The sequence below is a fragment of the Chlamydotis macqueenii genome, chromosome 4 (assembly GCF_036417535.1).
Source record: "Chlamydotis macqueenii isolate bChlMac1 chromosome 4, bChlMac1.mat, whole genome shotgun sequence".
NCBI lineage: Eukaryota > Metazoa > Chordata > Aves > Otidiformes > Otididae > Chlamydotis > Chlamydotis macqueenii.
The window spans coordinates 41,520,652-41,543,156 of record NC_141559.1 but is presented as its reverse complement, the minus strand read 5'-3'; the positions used below and the strand labels follow the sequence as shown (position 1 = coordinate 41,543,156).

The window sequence follows — 22,505 nt, the reverse complement described above, 5'->3', positions numbered from 1 at the left end:
TCTCAACGAATGTCAGCACCAGCTATATATTGAGAGTCTGCTTCAGAATTTTGACTAGAAATATCCGGGTTGTAGATATAGATGACTATTATTATTTTCTATCTATTGTAACAGAAGTGTTTTTTGTCTTCTCTAGTTGCAGTTGTTTTAATGACAAAAGTGTATTGTTATTACTATTAAATGCATTGATCAGATAGTAAATGTTTTGCACAGATTTGAGGGCAGAGTTTTGTAACTGAAAGGCACCTTTGGGTATTGCTCCTGCTCCATTAAGCAAGGATCTGTACAATATAGTTCCTGATATTTGAGAGATGGGACTATCATCCCTGGGAAACTATTCCATCTCAAACATTGAAAAGATCTCCTGACACTCAGCTTAAATAGGGTATTGTTCAAGTTAATTCTTTTACTCCTACATCCATTCTTGTAATGTGCTCTAAACAATTTAACTCCCCTCTGTAGGAATCATATGCTGTGTGAGAGTCAAAATATCCTTTTTGTTTTTCCTTTTCCATTCTAACTTCCCTTAATTTCAATTCATTGTGTGGTCACTTACCTGACATGTGTCTAGAAAGCACCAATTCTAGCATTACCATAGAGAGAGAAAGGTCATTGAGCATGTTCTAAAAGACTTGACACTCCTAATGATTATTAGTATTACTTATATTTCAGAAGTTGCTATGACATGGTAAACACTACCTAAACATATATGCATTGAGTCAATGATCCTCTCCAGAGTCCCAGCAACACAGGAAGAATTACTACATCTGAAGGTCACTGAAGAAAAAAAAAAAAAAAGTTATTTCTTTATATGTCATATCACTTAATCTTGGATCAGGATGGGACTTGATACATTACAAGTAAAAAACATGAGAGAAAAAAAATTGTAGAAGTGGGATAAAAACAGAGAGACTCAAGCCTTGCTAATGTTTCCTTTCCCTGATCACCCAAGGCCACGATACCCTCAATATTTTTTTCAACTGCTACAGCTTGCTTCTTTTGTGAACTTAGAATGAGAAATAGGAGAAATGAGAATATTTGCTAACAAGGCATAACTTGCAAAATGCACTTTCCTTTGCTCTTTTTGTTTTACTCAGACTTAATTCACGATTATTCTATGAAACAACAGTATTAAGCAACTGCCTATTATTTTGATTAGTTGAATTAGATCACGAGGAATAACATAAAATATTGCCCCAAGTATTCAGCTTAGAGCAGCAAAATGTGACAGTGCTAACCAACCCGTAAGAGCTACAGCCCAGTGCTGCTCCCTCTCACAAACAGGTAATTACTCAGGATATGCATCATTAGGAACAAAAAGCAAGTCATTCCTTAGGTTGCCTTCAGTTCTCTTCTTCAAAAATTCACTAACAAATTTAATTAATCATCTAACTCTTCCTTCAGGTAAGTGACAGCAATACACCATAAAGCATCTTTAATTAATAGGCAGGATGCATTGAAAAATTGATATATCAGCAAAAGTGTTGACTTTGGAGACTACATCTCTTTTTTTTTTTTTAATGTAATGTGGTTCTATCTGTTCTATTTTCCTTTTCCAGGCATTTTGTTTGTTCTTGGTCCTCTTTCTTTTTTGGACTTACCAATTAATAATAAAATCATAATAATCAATGATAAAATCAAAATAAAAGCAAGTCCTTAGATAAGTTTGTACCGATCCGTATGAATACATGTTACTGTGATAACATCCATCTCCTCCTGTTACTCATTTGAACCCAATTTAAGACCTGAAGTCAAAGGAAAATTCCCCTCTGGTTACTAGTCAGGTCTATTTTAAGACTGAATACTTTCCTGAAATTACATACCCATATGAGGTCCCTAAACTCTAAGATCTGTAAATTTTGGCAGGACAGAACCATTTAATTATGAAAGAAAGCTCCAGCGTGCCTTAGCAATGTCTGTGCTCTATGGTGGTGCAGCACACAGCAAGAGTTAGCGCAGCACACAATCTGCAAGGTCAGCAACAATTTCCTCCATTATAAAAAATTAGGTGTGCCATGGCAACATAGCAGAATTGCAAACCCAATTCCTCAGGTGGATAAAGCTTCCACCCAATTAATCTAATTTTTTACAATCATTCAAAAGCAATCTGTTTTAAATGAAAAAGTAGTGCTGCAAAACTATGTTAAGGATCTGATCTGGCTCTCACCCATGTTTTGGTCAACTTGCTGTTTCATGGGTATCAGAGCAAGGCAAGATTACTCAAATATGTTGCAGATTATAACAAAGGGCCAGCAAGGAACAGAATATCTACAGTGTGTACACCTACCTTGCTTTACTCGCTTCAGCTAGAACCTTCAGAGCTCTTACGTAAGGTAGTAATTTTAATTTACATTCACCAATGATTTTTGTTCTTTTTTTTTCTTTTCTTTTTTTTTTTTTTAAAGGATGGAAGAACAGCCTTCCACAAACATACCTTCCATCTTATCTGAGCATGGTATTGATCATAAAATTTGGTCTGCTACAGACAAATTCTTCAAAAGCCAGTCAGCCACACAGATCCAGCATATTGCATCAACTTAACACTTTATGCTGAATTTAACATTAAAGAATAATACTCAGCACACATCAGAATCTCTTTATGTAGCTGTGAAGAAAACTTTATGTCATGTTGCAGGAAAAATAATTTGAATCCAGTAGTTTACCCACTGACAAGAAAGTTTGCATCAAATAGGAAGCAGAATAAGGATTATCTTCACTATGTGGGAGTGTTGTCAGTAAATGCATTGTAACTAGGTCTCAAAGATGGATCTTCAGCCCATTGGATTTTATGTCTTGGTTTTTTGACTACTCAACAGCGAAGATTTTTAAACAATGTTTTGAACAAATTTCTGCATTGCAAAGATTTTTTGGGATAACTCACATTGCTTTTCACAATTTAATCAGCATAAATGATTTTTTTTGGTTGTTTTCTTATTGTTCGATTATTTGTAAGATATACTTCCATTAAATGAGTTCACTGAATATGTGATTTTCATTACATCACGAAAAACCTCCTAGGACTTAGAAATAACTATATTTTTAATAGCATCTGAAAGCACCGTGAGGCACTGACTAGGATCATGGCCAGTGTGAAGATACGATCCATATGGTCCATTTATCATCAAGAGAATCATTAAGAACACCTTCCTCATTTTCACCACTCTTAAGCATATGGGATCTACAAAGAAATAAGCAATTAGAGAAACAAAATTAAACTTTGTATTCAAAATCACAGCAACTCTCTTCTGACTTCTACACATGCCATGTGAAATAATCCCAGACATACTCTGCTCAGAAGCAATACTTTGATATGACTGCAGAGAACTACCTTCCACAGGGTCTTGGAAATAAACTACATGGTGTTCTTGCCCTCAGCTTTCCCAGTCTAATCTTCTTCCCCAACTATTCCAGTTGCACTATTTAACATAAGACAGTAGAGTTTATAGAGAAACGGGCCTGTATGAATCAATAACAACAATAAAAATCCTTCACAAAAAAAAAAAATCTTTACACAACCCTGTGGTTGTTAAAGTAACCCTAAGAGGAATAAAAATGCCAAATTCAGAGAAAATGAAGACTTAAAATAATTTGTTTAGCAAATGGAAGGGAGATAACACTAAGAGGAGACTGGAATAGAAAACTGGAAAAAAGATAACACGGAAAGTTGCTCTTGCTCCCACCCTCAGACTTTCTCAACTTCTTTTGCCTACCTCTGCCAGGGAGACACTGCTGCTGCTTGCTTTTCCTCTCAGAAATCAAGCACTGGCACTCCATCCAGTTGATAAACTACATATGAAGGTTAAAAATACTTTTTTTTTTTAGTTATAGTAATATTTTGGCTTGAATTTTATAGTAAAAGACATTGGAGAAAATGACTGTAGTTAACTTCTTGTACAAACACCCTGAAAAATGAACTAAAAGGACAGTGTAGCAGGATATAAAAATACACATAAACTATCTGGAAAGTAAAACAGTAATATATGAGCAGCAATAGTGGTGTTAAAACAACCAAAGACATCTATACAGACATTTGGTTTTTATTTTTATAAAAAAAGATCAGATTTATTAGTGCCAATGTATGTTCATAGTAAGGTAACAGAAACTAAGCTAATCTGAGTAGCAACTTACATCAAAGGATATCAAAATAATATTTCTTGTAAGTGAAACATAATACTTCGTTTAAACTTGATTTTTGCCAACTAGAAGTCCTTGTTATCTGTCTATGAAGCCTTTAAAGAAAAGTTGCTACAGTCAAACAGGGTCCTGATAGAACTTGGCACATAAAGAAACAATTCAATTTTCACCCATACAATACCTCTCACTCCCCTGAAGCACTCATTCATACAATACTTACAGAATGCATATACATTATGACTAAAGCCATGTGTGGCCTAAAGCACATAGAATATCTCAGTTCTAAACGTAACATATCTCTACATCAAAAGCAGGTCACTGTATTTACAGCAGATGATCTTGCTCTGCAGATAGGGCTTTTGCTTGAAGATCCTTTTGTTAGCATACGCTAAGATGTCCAGGTCGTCCAATTATTTATCAAATTAGAGGTGTATCTACAGGAAGATCTGTCTGACCATGTGCGAGGATTCTAAGGCAATAGTAGTAGTTGTTCCACAGGACTAGCGCTGCCATTGCAACCCACTCTCCCTTGGAGCAGCAAAGCCTTTCTTCTCCAGATGCAGCCACACGTAGTGAGACATTCATGATCTGCAAGCTGTTGGCTCAAAAGTCTAAAACTTCTTGGTTTGTTTTTGTTTTCAGTGTTCATGGAATAGCACCATAGGAATTCACTCTTGATAACAAACAAATCCTGGGTCTGTGACTTTGTTTTGCTTGGGGTTTTTTTTGCCATCACAGATACACTTACTCCCAGAAAAAAAAAAACTTCTTGGGGAAATCTCCTTCTTAGATACTACTGCAGCTTCATTTCAGATCAGCTAAACCAAATAACTAGCTCATTCACAAAGAGGTCCAAAGAAATAAAGCTTAGTAGTGGTTCCAAATGTACTGCTAAAATAAAATTAAGTAGGAGGAGTTTCAGATAATCCTTGACTATTTCTGTTTCTCATGGATACAGATTTTGATTTAGGACATGTTTTCATCTCAGTCTCTTTCTATGTTCAGTGCAAAATAAGAGCACATCATCAGAGATAGCTTACTTAACCAGTAAACTAAACATTTTCAGATGCTTACACTGTTCAAATTCAGTCAACTAGTGATTCGTCAACTAGTGATGACCAATGTAACAGTTCAGACTTCTCAGTCTTCAGTAAAACAAAATATTCTAAAGATGAGCTATGTTTCAGAAGTAGCATTTTCCAGTTTCAAAACACTGATAACCTGATATGATAGATGAACTTGTAAAAAATAAGGAACAATGCAGGAAGACTTTCCCTCTTCATATCTTCTTTCAAGTCCTTGTACACACTGTATGCAGGATACAAAGTCAGAGCAACCAGATATAAGGACAGTATTCTGAGGGTGTGACCTCAAAGAGCTTTTTTTTTCCTGCTGGACACCATACAATTGTCAGAAGGAAGAACGGTCTTCAGGATCAGTTCCCCTGAAACTGATTGAATCTGCACGCACCTATGACAAATGTCAAACCATGAACAAAAGCTTTTATATTCTCCCTGCATGAAAAGTCCTTTCACAAGCTTTGCAGAAACAGTCAAGTATGGAGCCCACACATCATGATCTTGTCTATTCCACTGGGATATGTGGATTTTTAATTTTTTTTTTTACTTTATTTCAGTCTCTGGTCTTTTAAGTCATCATTTCAACTGAACTCATATAAAACATTTGTGCTAATAACTTCAGTTAAAAAAAAAAAAAGATACGCCTTCCTTTCCACTGTGCGTTCTTTCTTTCTCACTCTCCTTCTCTGGCATAGAGGTTCTTGTGTTATTTTTTGGTGTGCACACTATCTGGATATTTTATACTTCTGTATCGTATATGAAATCCTTTCTTGTTGATTGTATCATCAGTGTGAAAGTGAAGTAAAAGAGCTTCCCCTGCTGAATAAATTTCTTCTGGTGGCTAAAATAAATGAATAAACAAACAAATTATTTGTCCACTCTGAGCATTTATACCCTTCATTCACATTTTTCCTTTATGGGTATATTTCTCTTTGTATTCAATTTGTACTGAGTATCTCTATGATCTATCTATTTCCCATTTTATTCTTCACAGCCCTCTTGCTGGCCAGTTTTACTACAGATCACACATTGATCGGAAGTATCAGCTGAACTACCAAGTCCTTTTTCTGATGTTGAGAAGATGGTAATGTATACTAACAGTGCCCTTTCCCCACTTCAGCTTGGATTATTTTTGCTTTCAATAGCTTTTCTATTTAATTCCATCTTTTTTATGTGCTTGCTTTGGAATGGCCTCTGATACCATTCTTCCATATCTTACCAGCATTAAACCAAAACAACAACAAAACTCAATCACTATCCTGCTCCCATCGTCTCCCCTTATCCCCTCAAAAAAAAAAGAAAAAAAAAAAAAAGAAAAAAAAAATCAGCCTGAGATTGGGCCATTGTCTAGTTTGCTGTCCTCCTACTTGTAAAATCGGGCAACTTGCAAATAAAAATATTGTTTTGTGTAAATTAGTAGATGTCGGGCTCAGTTGTAGCATTTTGTTTAGAATATATTGTCTACAGTTCAGTGGTAGCACCTTCCCTGCATCTTTAAGTGTTCAAAAAATGCCCTAAAAGGATTTAAGCCAGTTTACAGGTAACTTGTCTGAATGACCGAGATGTTTGATCCAGCACTGTGGCTGATTCCAAAAAGTGTCACGCAGTTAATTAACAGCTCCTACTATCTCATGTAGAGAAAAGAGTGTATGTATGAAAGTGTGCTTGCATTTGCACACATATAAAGAATTGATGAGGACTTGTTGGGATCATTGCACCAGCTTTCTCAAGGCAGGCAGCCAACAGAACAATGCAAGTCTAAAAAGAGAAATAGGATACATCCTTTTTGGGATGTCACCTGACCAATTTCCTCCATGTCTTCCCATAAAAATGTGTCAGAGAATGCATTTAGGATGACAGGGCTTTCTTAAGGCCCGTATTAATCACACAGTTTAGGAGCACTTTTTTCCTAAAATCAGATTCAAGTAGTAGATCAGTATATTATAAATACTCCCCAAGCTCCCCTTCCCTTGCAAAATGGGCCTCCTTCATTCAAATTGGAAGAATTTTATGTGATAATTTTCAATACCAGTGCATTTCTCTCTCTGTAAAATAAAATGCTATTAACTTTTTTTGGGTGCTGTTAAACACTCCACTGTCAGCTACTTAAAGCTTAACATAAGAATACAATATATTGGTCAAAAACTAGGTAAGAACATTTATTGTTGAAAATATTTCATGGGAACGTTTGTAGAACAATTCTGCAAATTGATATTAAAAAAAAAAAAGTAGAGTAAATAATCTACTATCTACTAGCAACTAAAACTCATCCCTTCTTGTCTCTTTCCTTCCTCTGCCCTGTCTTTTTCTTTTTGTTTCTTTTGTACTTTAGTACCTGATTACTTACCCCAGATCCACAAAATCGACCAAGTCTCATAGCTGTCTTATCATGACCATCAAAGAGCTCCACATAATCGTAACCACAGTCTGCCTCTTCTTCAACCTCAAAAGTCTGGAACATTAACTCGACTCGATAGCCACGCTCTGCCACCAGGAGCCAGTCACAGTCTGCCTGAACAGGATAGTTGTTATCGCCAAACTGAGCGTGTGAGTACAGATCTTTGGGCTTGCTTTCAGCTTTCAGCCGACCACCACACTCTAAACAGAGGGAAAAAAAAAAAAAAAGGACAAAGAAGCTTATTCAGTGAAAATTAGAATTTTCTTTTCACAGATGCCCAGCCTTATTCAGGCTGAGTGCATTTTTATGCCACAAGCAGGTCAATCAAACAAGGTATAGAGTGAAGTACTACCTAGTATGAATACAAATCCACCATTCTGAGTTTTCCCTATATAAATTCTGGTTTATAACTACAAAAATTTGAGCATATTTCATAATTTTCAAGGGAAAGATCAAAAGGCAGGGAACACCAAAGTTGTAAGGAATGTGGTTCAAGAGGCAGGACATTCTTCACATAGGCATTTGAGGGATCCCTGTGGCCAGCAAGGCGAGTGCTGTGAGGCATCCACATTTCAGTGGTGACGGCCTTGCCATGTGGGTTAACAACACTGTTTGCAAGTGGCAGGGGAGATGCAGCTCTAACACACATGTAGTCAGTGATCAAGTGCAAAAGTCTTGTGTTTCATAGGAGTGTCAGCTTTAACCATCATGTGGTGAGAGCCAACTCAATACTAAATAACCCTACCAAGCTCACTAGCCCATTTGCTGCATAGTTCATGGATGTGAATAAGTCTTTCTCTGCAAAAGATCATGGCCAGGAGAAAGCTGCTACTACCAGAGAAAGTCTTGTAGTTAAAAGTCTGCTTTTGAAGCAAGTCCTAAGCTGGAGATCCTTGCTCTATGCCAAAGCACTATTTTTGGTATAAATGTATATTTGTACACCGTAGTAAAATGTATGTGTTGCTCTACAGCTCGTTTATAAGTGCTCAAAAAGTTCATAATTTAAATATGAATGAACTTTACTGTATAGTCCAATAAGCTTTTCTTTAGCTAGTTTGCTCAAGGAGAAGAGAAATTGCTGAAAATGCACTGGACAAAAAACAAACCAAACCAAAACAAAAACAAACCCACAGCTAGTACTTTATCCTTTCTCAATATTTTCAGCAGCTGCAATTAAAAATAGTATTCTATCTTAAACATCCAGTGCATTCAGCTTCTACAGCAACTTAAACATATAGGTGTTACGCACATGAGAAGTTCGATTACAATGCAATCGACAACAGATGGAAATTTGAACTTAAAACAAAAAATGCATTGTTTCTTATGTTTCCAAGAGATGGGTGGAGGCTTTTTTTCTCTGAAAACAGCATGGTTTTGTTCTGGTTTCTCATGAAGAACAATCTGTCTCTTATAGCATCCATAAAAACTTCAAGTGCAGGTAAGCTTAAACTAAAACCTGAGATTCACAAGTTTAGATTCATTTTTTATAAATAAAGAGATAATTCTGCCCACATTTTGATCAAATGTAGCTGTTATAAATTGATCATTTTATAATAACCTGAAACAAATTGCAAGATTCAAACGTTTCTAAGATTTGATTAATGGATAATTGGAATTTTACTTCAGTGTCATGGACTCCACCCACACTAAGTATGACCAATTTGCCATGTTTTATTAGGAGGAGTCACATTTCAGCTGGGAACCAATTACAAAAATTACTAAATCCTTATTTTTTAGAAACATGGTGTTTTTCCTTAATAAGAAAATGAAGGAACAAAACCAGGAAATATAAATTATGTAAGCAGAGTAATTCATTACGCATAATCTGTTTTTCAATCTGAAATTTCAAAATTTTTATGCTTTCAAAGAACAGATAAGAGCACATGATAAAGCAAATTTGTCAAATGAGACAGTTCAAACAGTTATTTCTCATTGGTATTCTAATTTACTGATTTCTCCTCCCCTTTTTTTTCCTATTCTTGATTTAATTTACTGCCTTGGTTTTTGGGTTTATTTTTGACTGGACTGCTGCCAAGAGTAAGAACATCTCTCTGCTTCAGACACAGAACAGCTGCTAAGGAGAAAATGTTTAATGAACTGTCTGCATTGTTTCCCTCTGCTTGCTACAGTGGACAGGAGCTTAAAGAAAAGTTGTAGCCATACTAGCAAAGGCAGAAAATGGCAATTCCCTTTCCTCTGCCCTTCTCCCATGGATTATAGCCTTCTAATTTCAGATTAAGTATTGATTTTAGAAATTACAGTCAATTTTTCAACTTCTTAAGAACTAAGTTGTAGTTTCAAAAGTCTACATCCAGCCTGCACAATGAAGCACTGTGTTAGGACGTGGGGCCAGGCTGTGATGGGTTGGCACAGAACAGAGCAGTGCCACGCCGCAGTGGTGCTTCACCTTGATACCAGAACTAACCTAGCTGCACCAACCACCATGTGGGGTCTGCTCTCCTGTAGGTATGATGTACACATCTGACTGTAAAGAAATATGTCTGACTTGTAAAATGCTGTTGATCTGACAGCTTTAGGTGAAAGATTTTTTTTGTGTTCCTTAGCTGATATAGAAAAACCTTTGTTTCCTGACCTTTCTAGGGGCTTTTAGGATTCTTACAAACAAAAGCAAGCAGCAGAATCTTAACTCTTCAATGAGCTGGATAGATGGGAAAAGCTTAAACCCACACTATCTGACTAGTGAAACAACATTATAAATTTGATTCAGCATTGCCATAATGAATTATTATAGTCATTTTGGAAGCGACACAGAATCCTAAACTGAGTGACATCCGAGATGCCTGAATTTGTCAGAGACATCTTCCCAGGGCTGATAGATAGGAACAGGACCTACAGCAAACCTGCAACCTCCTGCAGCAGTGGCTGGAGGCCAGGCACCATAAATGAGGCCATCCAGAAGGGAACCAGATGCCTGTGTTAGGGCAACCAAATCTCTCCCTGAGCAATGATGCTTAGTTTTCTTTCAGGAGCATTTCTGTAAATTCCTTCTGAATGGGTTATGCCTTTTCTGAGATGGAATATAGAACAGAATCTTTTTCAAAAACTGTGTTGTACTGTAAAATCATGACTTCATAAGTTTTGCTCTGCCTGAAGAAGCCTTTCTATCCAGTCTATTTTTTGAAAGTTTATTGCCCCTGCTGCTACAGTTTTTGGGGTGGTTTTTTTTTGTTTGTTTGGGTTTTGTTGTTGTTGTTGTTGTTTTGGGTTTTTTTTGTTTTTGTTTTTGTTTTGGTTTGTTTTTTTAATATTGAATGGAAATTTGGTATTTGAATAGTATTTCAAGCCAAAAAGTGTCACAGAAGGGAAATCAACATCATCATCAGGATCTACTAGAATAAGAGGCCATTAAATCATGAAGATGCCAGGAATACAGCAGCATAGACACCTTTGGGCATAGGATCCAGTTACACTTTCTCTGCTGTTATATCACACAGATCCTTCTACTGAGTTCTGCCCAGAGGTCAGAAATTAAGGGAGCAGCTTCCAAGGCTCTCCTTCTGTCTGCAGGATTGAGCACAACCTTGCCTACTTCCATTGCATACTGTCAACTATTATTTGCCAGAAAAAATAAAATAAAGAACTACAATTCACTGTCTATATATTTGTTAGGTATCTATTCATTCACATGTGTGTCCAAAGCACAGAGGTAAAATTCCCATGGAGTATCTGTGCTTGGCTCAAGAAAAGGCTGCAAGATCGGAGTTGTCTCTCACTCAAATGGTACCTCAAAGCACATGCTGGTGATGCACTGTTCAGCTGAGGGAGCAGTTTATGCAACAACAGATGATGGAAATAAATGTCCTCTCTTAAAGAGGCAAACTTTCTAATTTTTACAATATTCTTAACTGGGCAGATTCTATTCTTCAGATTTTCTCAGAAAAGCACTATTATGCATGCTAAGAAATTTTTAAAGTTAAGGTACATAAAACTCAGCAGATAAAAACATATGTATCTGTATGAGGGAAATTACGGCAAGTCAAAACATAATTAGCAATCTTTAGAAGTTAGGGAATATAAATTTGAACTGCTTTCAACATGATGACTGCTCCAACTCTGCAAATTAAAAGTGAGAAGAATAAATAAGACATTGGTTTTACAACACCTTTTTCTAACAAGAGTTCTGGCCTCCAACTATTTACCCTGAGGTAATTTTAAAAATGTATAATTATTACAATTTCTATCTAATTTTCCATGTAAAGGAAGGGGTTACTGCAGCAGGGAAGGCAAACAATGGCATGCTTGTAGAAGAGGATTTCCCACAAGAAAAACAAATTGAATTACTAGTAGCTAAACTTTTCACTTCCCAGGCCCAGATCATGAAGAGTGAATACTTCATATACTGCTGCCTACTGTCTTTATCTATTAATAAAGTTTTAGAATTGTTCTTAACAAAGCAGAAGAACAAAAAAAAAAGAGAAAATGCTAACATTGATAAATGTGGATTTTTAGCTGAGCATTACACATCAACTTAATGAATACTATGGGTAATATCAAATAGTATTAACAGTGACTAATCACCTTGATTACTATCTTCTATTAATAACTTCTACTTGTCAGTAAACCTTATGTACTAGCACAGAAATTTATAAACATTTTCTGCATTAATACTTATTGTCAAATATTGGATGAATATGAATGAAAGTAAAGACAGACATTATGTTTGAAGAAGAAAACAAAAAAAAAGAAACCAACCTCAGACACCTCTGCTCTTACAGCAAGCACTGTAAGTTCAGAGATCCAGCACTAGGGGCCACTGTAAGCCAAGCAACTTCAGGGAAATAATACACGTATTATGAAAATGCCCCAAGAATTCTATTAATGCAATTGCCAACCACTATTTTTAATTTCAGTAATTTCTGCCAAAGAACAAAATTAAATAGCAAATGTGAAGGAGATTATATTCTTACAGTCTTAAGAAAGTATTCCGTATTGTTTTTTTCTTATTTTTCTTTGGCTTGTCTTTCCTTTTTAGCTCTGCAGGAAAGTAATAGCTGTTTATACAAAACCAAGACTTTTGTTTAAGTTAGAACAGGAAAGTACTGGAGGTGCATCACATGCCTCAGTGAAGTATTGCCATTATAAATACAATGAAAAGCTATTGAATCTTTTACAAACTAATGGCATGAATCTTAAGAAATATCTCTTGGACTGTCTATGTCAGTATCTTCTTTTAATCAGATTTTGTTTCAAAATCTTTCAGTCATTTACCTATAAAATTGAGAGAGACAAAGAGAAAGAGAGAGAGAAGGAGAAAGAAATGTCTAAAATATTAGACAATACTTTCTGCAATCTCAGGCTTTTCCTACTGTTCTTAAGTTTTCATTAGATTCAGTTGTAACATTGTCTTATCTGTTAACTCATCCCATTCCTATAAAAGAAATGCCTCAATATCTTCCACTAAAGAACAAAGGAGACATTATTAGTAAAGTGCATCCTGATTTTCTGACCTGTAGAGTGCGTTGCTTGGAACCCTTTTCTTTGAACTGATGCATCAGAAACAAAGCGGAGAAACATTTTGTTGCCAGTAGCAATAAGAGGATCTGGTATCTTATTGCCACATAAGCGTCCCAGAATTGGTGATTTTTCACTTTCACCATCAAACACTTCCAAGTGGTCGTAAGCACATTCTTGATGTTGTTCTATCTCAAATTCATTGAAGGTCTGGGGGGAAAAAAGCAAAATTACTCACTATGGTACTGTATTTATATGAACTTATATGATACATGTGTACTGATAGCATGTTTCAGAATACAAAGCAGATGTATTTAAGACGACATATCTTAGCATTACTGCCCCTACAAGCCTGTAGCTTTGAATAACATACTGATTTTGAGAAAGTGGAATGATAATCAAGACAGTGCATTTTAACAGAGTATCATCCTTCATATAAAAAGAGATTAGAATCTTTATAGCCAATGAGTATCCATAACAGAATATTAAATCTAGGTTACTGTGACTTTTCTCTTGAATTTGTATCATTTATAGGATAATTCCAGATTTCATAGAACATTCGAAACAGCAAAAAACAGGAAATCTATTGGTTCCTGAGACAATTGAGGACTGTTTGAAACATCTGCAAAACATAATGCCCCCTCCTCCTTTTTTTTTTTTTTATTTGAGTCACACCACAAGTAAAGTCTTCAAAATTGACCTTTCCACATGAATGGTTATGCAGGAAAGTTATATTTTCTAATCTAGTCTCTAGAAATCTAGTTTTTGTTATTACAATACTAACAATATTTCAGGCTAAGATCACATTTTTGCTAGCAAAATAATTGTGAAGAATAGCACAATTTTGTTGATTGTTTATTAAAATAAGCTTCAGCAGACTCTTTTGCTATCAGCTCTCCTAAGAAGATTCAAATTGCTGCCGTAGTTTGAATGCAATGATTGTAAATTTCACTTCATTTCAAATCCATGAAGTTTCTTCTACAGGTCAAAACATTTATCTTAGTTGCTGAGCTCCTAGAGATTCTAGGAGCTTAGTGCCCATGGCAGCTTGTAAGGACAAACCTGGGTCTACTAAAAATTGTAAATTATAAGTTCTTCAGAGCAGAGCCCGGTCAACTTACTTTTAGAAACTTTTGGAATTTAGATTTCTCAAACTCAGAGTGTCCAACCAAAGGCATTTCCTGAAGGTGCATGCTATACCCTACAGAAACTACTAAAACACATACAACTAATACCTGCTTTTCAAATACGGACAAGTGTCTTCCAAGACTGGACTGGTATCAATAAATTTAATTCAAGGGGACATCTAAGAGATTTCAGATAAGACTTTTTGATGAGGGCTAAATTTCAACCACAAACCTAAAGGTTAAAATCCAATAATTTCCTCTCATGTAAACACACATACACATCTTTGTGAATTTTCAGCAATAATCTACAATTTAAGGTGAAATTCAAAATCTGTTTTGCTCAACAAAATAGCATAAAAGCACTAAGTATAAATGCTCTCATGAGCAGTCACATAGCTGAAAAACCACTAAAGGATTAAGAGGCAATTAAAAAAAAAAAACAAAAAAAACTTGAACTATCAATACTGAGCAAATATCATAATTATGCATTCTGTCTGGTACACGAAAGCACATCTGACCTACTAAATCCCTTGTGGAACCCAGCCAATGTGAAATGTGATGGTAATGTATATTAAACAGCTGGCCTAAAGGAAATATAAAGAGCTAACACAAAGTCTTCTGCCCAAAGAACTGGAATATTCAGAGTAACACTTCTGTTTTGTGAAAAGGGAAGAGTTGCAAAATGCAGTGGATGTAGGTTCATTTCACAGGAAAGTTTGGGAGTGTTGTTAAGGGAATGAAACTGCAGAGGCAGTGAAAACATCTGTACAGCAGTCCCCCCTGCTGTTCCTAAATTGTAGTCAGCCGTCCTACTTTTATGATGCCAAGTACGTGTTGTCATTTATACTCAAATAAAATCTGATGGATTGAAAAAACCTAGAAAGCTGAGAGACTAATTGTAAAGGAGTTGGTTAAATATAGAATTGAGTCAAGCCAACTTGGAATCAACAGGCGCAAGAGATGTGATCCAAAAGCAGCCTGCAGAACTTCATTTTGTTTTAGAGGAAAATTTTTATTAGTTTTGTTCACTTCTCATCAGTACAAAAAGATCACTCTCTAGGAAACACTTCTCATCATGACCTGTAAGACACACCTGTTATTTTTAATATCTGACTTCTCACTAGGATTCCTAAAGCTCCAAGGGGACAGTACATGTTATACTAGGACTCACAAAGAAGCACAGAAAAAAGTCCTAAATCTGTTGTGAGTCTAACAATTGATTCTAGCAATTACAGAGAGAATCAAATGAATTTGTTTTTTAAAGGAAAAGCAAATATTAATATTAACTTTTTTAAAAGCTCAAAATGCTTAGTATTTCAAAACAGCAAGAGATGATCTCCATTTTTTTTAAAAAGCAGTCAGTTCCCAGCAGTAGACTAAGAGCAGGCTTGAAAGATGAGAACTAACACAAACTTTCCTTTAAGTTGAACATGACTGAATAGTTGCTGCTAGCTTTCTCTCTATTATTTAGTGCAAACAGAGTTCACAGATTATTTAATAAAGCTGGTGGTATAATTAAATCACACTGCGTCTTCCTGGGACAAATACTTTTGAATACCTACCCCACCATGACTACAGTCTCCATTTTTATTGTCTCAATGGGAATGGTATTCAGAAATGTCACATATAGCTTCTGAACATCCAGTCCTTTCTATCTATAGCACTCAACTGAGCAGATACGTTGGTGGCACTTATGGATAGCTGCCTGAATGGGATACTTAAGCCTGACTCTTATAAACATCCGGCTGATTAGCTTATGAAAATCTCTCTCTGCTACATACATTTTTCAAAACCATCTTTATCTACACATTTCATTTTAAAATTCTGAAGTGCCTATTCATTTTTTCATAGGCTTCTTAATTATACCAAATGCTTAACTTTAGCCTTTTCAGAAAGAGACTTTTCAACAATTATCAGAGTGAGAGCAATCACAACAAAAGATTAGTTTCTATACACACACTGCTCTTGAAAAATGAAGCACAGCCTCAAAATTCCCATGGTTTGTTACCATGAAGAAATCAATTCTCTCCTTGTTCAATTTGACAAAGTAAACCATGAGTAGTAAACTTAAATACAATGTGAAAGTCCAAGAAAAAATATTTATCCATAGTGGCAATATGGTATTAATATTACTGATAAAGCATCTTGCTGTACTAGACAGACTAAAGATCTTACACACACAGAGTTTAGCTGATTGACCCTGCTGGCTTGCACAGAAAACTGGATTTCAGACTCTAAATGATGGAGATACTTTAGAAAATTCCATCTAGTAAAATTCTGTCTAACTTTTCAAATTTCATTGGCAAAAGCCAATTAAAAACCCTTTTCTTTTAAAACAGACCATGCAATATTTCACTGAAGAAACATGAATGCTGGAATTTTGGCTGCTGAGGTTACAAGTACTGGAAAAGCTTTTACAGTAAGATGCCCATGCCTGGCTGGCTTTGGTTTATTCAGTCAGGATGAAGATTACTTGCTCAGAAGTGGACACAGGAAGCTCATCTGAATCAAAAATCTGTTTTTCACCCTTTGAATGGACAAAGCATGCACACCACTCATTTTCTGCAACCCCCACATCTTCCAGAACAGTTTCACCATTTTGCTTCTGGTGAACATGATCTTACATCAGCACTAGTAACAGTGGTTATGGTTTTGATAAAGGTCAGGAGTTACGAGATGACAATATCCCTTTCATCCCTGCATCAATATCGGCTATTGTTTCTGCCTCTCTGAAGTAGACATCTCTCTTCTTAAGCTTATTTTCTCCAAAACACTTGCTAAATCAATTTATCAGATTTTAAAATATCCAAGGCCAGCTTTTGTTGTGGCTGTCCCCTGAGTACTCTGGCTGAAGGAATACCGGGTCTGATCTCAAAGCAAAAAAGCCCACTGGCAGGTTCATGCCTTTGGCTTTGCACAGAGGCTAGATAACCTCAGTAGATCGGCAAAGCTTCCTAAGTTCTGCTAGCCTGTCTTCAGCCACCAGCACCATCCTCACACAGCTGGGCAGAAAGGTCACAGTTTACTAGGATCGCTCTTCTACTTATGTTAAAATTTGGAGCCACTTTTAACAGAGAAGTCCAGATTCATGGGTTTTTAATCTTCTTTTCCTCCTTGAACAGTAGAGAACAGAAATGCAAAAGGTGTGTGGAGAGGACTGTTCATAACTTCTAATTTTGTGTATTATTATTTTTATAACTATTATTGCTTATATATTGCACTTTTCATAAATGGCCTCTGCCATATTTGTCAAAACTTCGTGCAAATTTTATGAATTGCAATAACGGTATAGTAAAGTCTTACGGGAGAAAAGTATTCCTCCTGCCCTTTGCTGTCCAGAGCATTTACAGTCGTCACAAAACTAAATTCACAGCTCAATGGTATCAAGTAGCCCCAGCTGGCCAGGAATGGACAGGACTCAGCAGATTTTTAGAACAGTTTACCTCTGGACTGCAAACTGACAGTAAAGTTTAGTAACAGTTTCATATTGTTAAGCAGGTTGTTATTTGAGAAGCAGGTTTGGTGGAAGAAAAGAGAAAAAATGAAGGGTAGGCAGAAACTCACCAATTTGACCCTCTGCCCGGGGGTGGCACTGATTTCCCACGTGCACTCCTTTCTACTGGGATACTTGTCAGGCCAGTTGGGACTCGTGATGATGCCGTTGGGACTGTGGATCTTCTGTTCACACTCAGCTGTGCCAACGATAGCATCAGTTAGTCTGGGGGTCTGCATTCAGAGGTAGCCAGAAAAGTACTCTTTGTCAGGGGACTCGCTGAATGGAAAGGATCTTTAGGAAGACAGCTAAGCACGCTCTTCAGTGTGCATGATCATGTTCTTCCCCTTTAGCAAACACTTTGTGGCAATTAACCCAGCATGCTTGATTATTGATTGTTGTGAAACATACACTGTTGCTTACAATCCATGGGGGTTTTTTTGAAGAAGAAAAAAAAAATCTTACAAAACAATATACACAAGTATTAAAATTTAATTGAATATTTAGCTATTGCTCCCATCCTACATACAAATAAGTATGAAAATCCATATGAGATATCTTGCTATGCCAACTTCAAATGATATTTCTTCTAAAATTTATTTTTCTCTCTTCTCACTAATTTTCATACTGCAACTACAGAGCAATTATTTTGATTTCTATACTACAGTTTCTAGGGGCATATATACAACTAGAGAACAACTAAGACTAAACTTTGAGTATGTACCAAGAACAGCTTAGTCATTCACATCATAACTGAATCACTAGAAGGGCACCTCTGTGAATAAATATAAAGAACTAAAACTTAAAAGAAGGCAAGAAAGAATCTAGTTTCATTTTTTTGTATTTAGTTTTTTAACTATCTCAAGTTTCATTAAAAACTCAGAATTATTCAACAGGAGTCTTTTAGAGCAGACAAGTATCATTCCAACACCAGTGGTAATGCAAGTGATTGACAAAGGGCACATCTTTACTCACAAATTAAATCCATGCTAGAATACAGCCTTGAGAAACTACAGTATCTCACACGATATTGGACACTTGAGGTTCACTTGCAAATAATCTAAATTCTACTTAAGCCCGAAAGCCTACTGTTTTCTTGGAGGCAGTTAGATCTGGAGACAGTAAATAGGAAGAAAGATGCATAGGAACTTGACTGGAATTTAGATTGTCTGAATATGTCCCCTAAAATAAGCCCAGGAGGGGCAGATATAGTTTCAGCCTTATGGCGAGGAAACAAACTGTTACTGATGGGAACAAATGACAACTTTACCAAGCTTCTCTCCAGAAACTCTATCCCTCTGTTTAATACAGCATTAGATAAACAGTCTATCACAGCTTTAAATGTTCTACACTTCACAGTACTATCAAAAGTAGCACTCCCTGCCAAAGATTCCAAGTTTTCCAAACTGCATTCCTGTGGACCTCATCTCAGCCACACACAACGGGGGGATGGAGGGGAGGGGAAAGGGTGGGTTGGGGGAGTGTTTAAGCCCAAACATCTAAGCCCCCATCACCAAGTCCTTTCTTTTTCCTTGCTTTTCCATGGAAGGAGAGCTGCAGAGACCTTTCTGTAAGACAGATGTATAATCAACCGTTCAAATACCTTACTACTTACCCTCCTTGCAGTCATGTTTGTTTTCGTGCAGCACAAATCCATTCCGGCACTGGCAAACATAGCTTCCTACCGTGTTGATGCACTCGTGCTGGCAGCCACCATTGTCCTTTGAACACTCATCTTTGTCTAGGAAATACACAACAAAGTTGGGTGAGCATCACAGCTAGCAGTAGTCCTCTTTATGAAAAAGAAAAAGGTCTAGCACAGTGTTTGAGTCCAGAAAAACATAAACTAAGGCACAGTCACTCTTCTCAGTATGGCAGTTTCTAGGTGCCTTAGTTCTAGCCACTCATTGCTCAGCCCGCAACCTTGCACCATGGCAGTCTGTCTCATCTTTCTAGTAAGCGAGGGGTAGTTCATAGGGAAGAGGAACACTACTAAAACAAACCCGCTAAATCAAAGGAGATAAGACAGTTACCAGCATTTACTCTTTCAAATGGTCTAGCTGGTAAATTTCATAAATATCTCATCCAAAGCTTTATTTCAGTAAACTACAGGAGTTCAATTTATAGACAACACAAAGTATTCCAACTTTATGCAAATTCCACAATTTGATGTTGGTAAGTTGAAAGGAACGTGTAGGACAAGCAAGGTTCCAAGCTCTGCACATTAAACATGTAAGAAAAGAAAGATTTAACAAACTTTTTAAACAAATTGATTTTTTTTTTTATTTTTCCCAGCAGAGTGACAGTGTGCTTTACTTTTAATGAATCTGGACATTACAGAACATCACGAAAAGAAAAACATACAAAAGAAATTGGCATTAATTATTTCAAGGAGAACTACAATATAGCATGCAGTTCTGTTTATTAACATATAATCTTTTAAAAGATCTTTTAGTGTGTTAGAAGTAAAGCAGAGAGTAGGGGAGGAAATATGACCTGCATTAAACAGCTACAAATTCATTGCATGGAAAAAAGCCAGACTAGATTAACAGGCTGTCATTCTAGCAAGAGGCCTCAGCTGCCACCCTTCGATGCCATTCAGCTGTTGTCATTTTAGGCGAGGCTGGTCCATTTAAAAGCAGCAGACTGCTCCTGACATATACACATATATACATATATCTATATATGCATGTGTATATAGCTATATATGTATAGAAACATATATAAATCCTGATATATAAAAATATATACCTATATAAATATATACATATAAAAACACACACGTATTAAAAAACTATATCTTACAAACTGTGTCATTTCAACATGCATAAGGGAGGAGGAAAAAGAGCAAAGAAACTGTGGTCATCCCAGAAGTCCAGTTGTTGCAAGGCCGGAATGCAGAACATGCATCCCCTTCAGCCTCATGTACCTTGGAAAGCAGCAGTGAGCATTATCTCCAAACAAGGTAACATGTTTCAGTCTTTAGTAGGCACAGTAAGAATTTCTATAGATTACAAGCCACTATGGATAATGTAAATTGCTTTTTGTTGTCTTTCTCATGTATTTTTTCCCTGCCTTTACTGATGCTCATATTCAGTAACACAACAAAGAAAGTTTGCATTATAATTGCATACACATCAGCTTTATCTGCCAAAATCATGCAACACTTCACCTACTGACTTGCAGGTCTTTCTATAAAAATCAGCTTCTACTTGTAATTCATTATGGTAACATACATTTATAGATAAATTCTGCAAGTCAAACCCAGGCATCCACTGCATTTTGTCCTGTAAATCTCAAACCTGTTTGCACTGAAAGTTTTTGGAAGCTTTCTGCAGAGATGAATAGATTTGAAGGTTAAGAAACAGTCAAAACCACAGGTAGCTTCCAGAACCATAAATCCAAAGGCTTATACTAATTGTCATTTTGATGATTAAAGAACCATAAAAGCTCTACAATTCACTGTTTATGCACTTTGCAATGCAAGTTGCAAACTGAGGTAGTAAATCTATTTAATTTCAAACCAAAGTTTTAATCTTCCATCTTTGCAAAAGCAAATGCGATCATAAATTGATTTCGTGTTATAAGTGAAGAACAGTTAACAAGCGAATGAGAAATTAGATATAATATGAACAGAACTTCAGTATTTCCCCTTGTAAGCATTAGTTTGCAGTTTTCTACCAAAATAACAAAGTAAATGGAAGGCAAGCTCACAATGCATTCAAGTTAGACTTCCAAGTACAGAGTATGTACACAAATTCTAAACAAAAGCCCGTTCTGTTTTCATCTTCCACCAAACTGTGTGAAAATATTGAAAAGTATTTTAACATTATATACGCTTATATTCTGTAAAATAATCTCTTAAGAGACAAGTATATAAGCAAACAGTCCCATGCTGGACCTCCTCAGAGATAAAACAATGCACAGAAGGTAGAAAGGAGAAGCTTTGGAACATATTTGAACACAATAAGTACTTGCACATAGTTAATCAAGGATGCAACTGTTGAACAAGCCTTCCTCACACCTCATAATTTGGAACAGACTTTCTGTCAAATTGATTGCCCAGTTTCAAAATTCATGAAAAAAAATTAGTCTGTATTAGTGTTATAGGAACAAATGTTTTGCCATGTAAAAACAAAGCCATTTGTTACGCTGACAGATGGAAATAAGTCTCCCCATTTTGAATGGATACTTTCTTTCTTTGCTTATTTCAGTTCTCAGAACAGGGAAAGATCCATTCTCAACAAAATGTTAGATTGAATCATTCAGAGGACAAATGGTCGTACCTCTGAGACCCTCAGAGGCCACCAGTCTGTGAATAATACGTACTCGGCCTGAAGGGACCTGTATCAAGTCCTTGCAAGATTCAAAAATAAAAATTTTCTCTTTGCAGGTAGCTTCCTTGTCTGTGGAAAAAAAAAAAAATGTACCAGGATGGCACCAGAGATGAGTTTGTGCTCCAAAACAAATTTGCTCAAGGCTAGAAACATTCTGGCTTTCTAACTGCTCAATGAATCATCATCCAAGAAAAAAAATGTCCCAACAAACCTCATTTCTGTACTACCATAAACACTATGTATGTTTTGAACAATCATGCAAAGAAATATGTTTATTTAAAACACTGAAGTAACTCTAAAACTTATGATAGATTGAAGCAGTTTAGTGACATATTATCACTGGCTATTCATCATATCACTACACAAAGACTGATTTAAAGAAATTATTAGGTTATCTTCTTGGAAACACCACAGGGAAAAAAAATATACTATTTTTATCTTTTTCCCTCCCTAGAGTAAATTCAT

General features: G+C 36.1%; 1 protein-coding gene across 1 annotated transcript in view; it reads right to left on the bottom strand.

The window, feature by feature from the left end:
* Nucleotides 1-4,021: 4,021 nt before the first annotated feature.
* TLL1 (tolloid like 1) overlaps nucleotides 4,022-22,505 on the bottom strand; it is a 139,155-nt gene continuing 120,671 nt past the window's right edge. The window contains exons 17-21 of the mRNA XM_086746653.1: nucleotides 19,319-19,444; nucleotides 17,775-17,902; nucleotides 13,080-13,293; nucleotides 7,561-7,811; nucleotides 4,022-6,054 (exon numbers count right to left, since the gene is read on the bottom strand). Coding sequence (XP_086602779.1) covers nucleotides 5,920-6,054; nucleotides 7,561-7,811; nucleotides 13,080-13,293; nucleotides 17,775-17,902; nucleotides 19,319-19,444 — 854 coding nt within the window. The 3' untranslated portion in view covers nucleotides 4,022-5,919. The remainder of the gene's footprint in view (nucleotides 6,055-7,560; nucleotides 7,812-13,079; nucleotides 13,294-17,774; nucleotides 17,903-19,318; nucleotides 19,445-22,505) is intronic.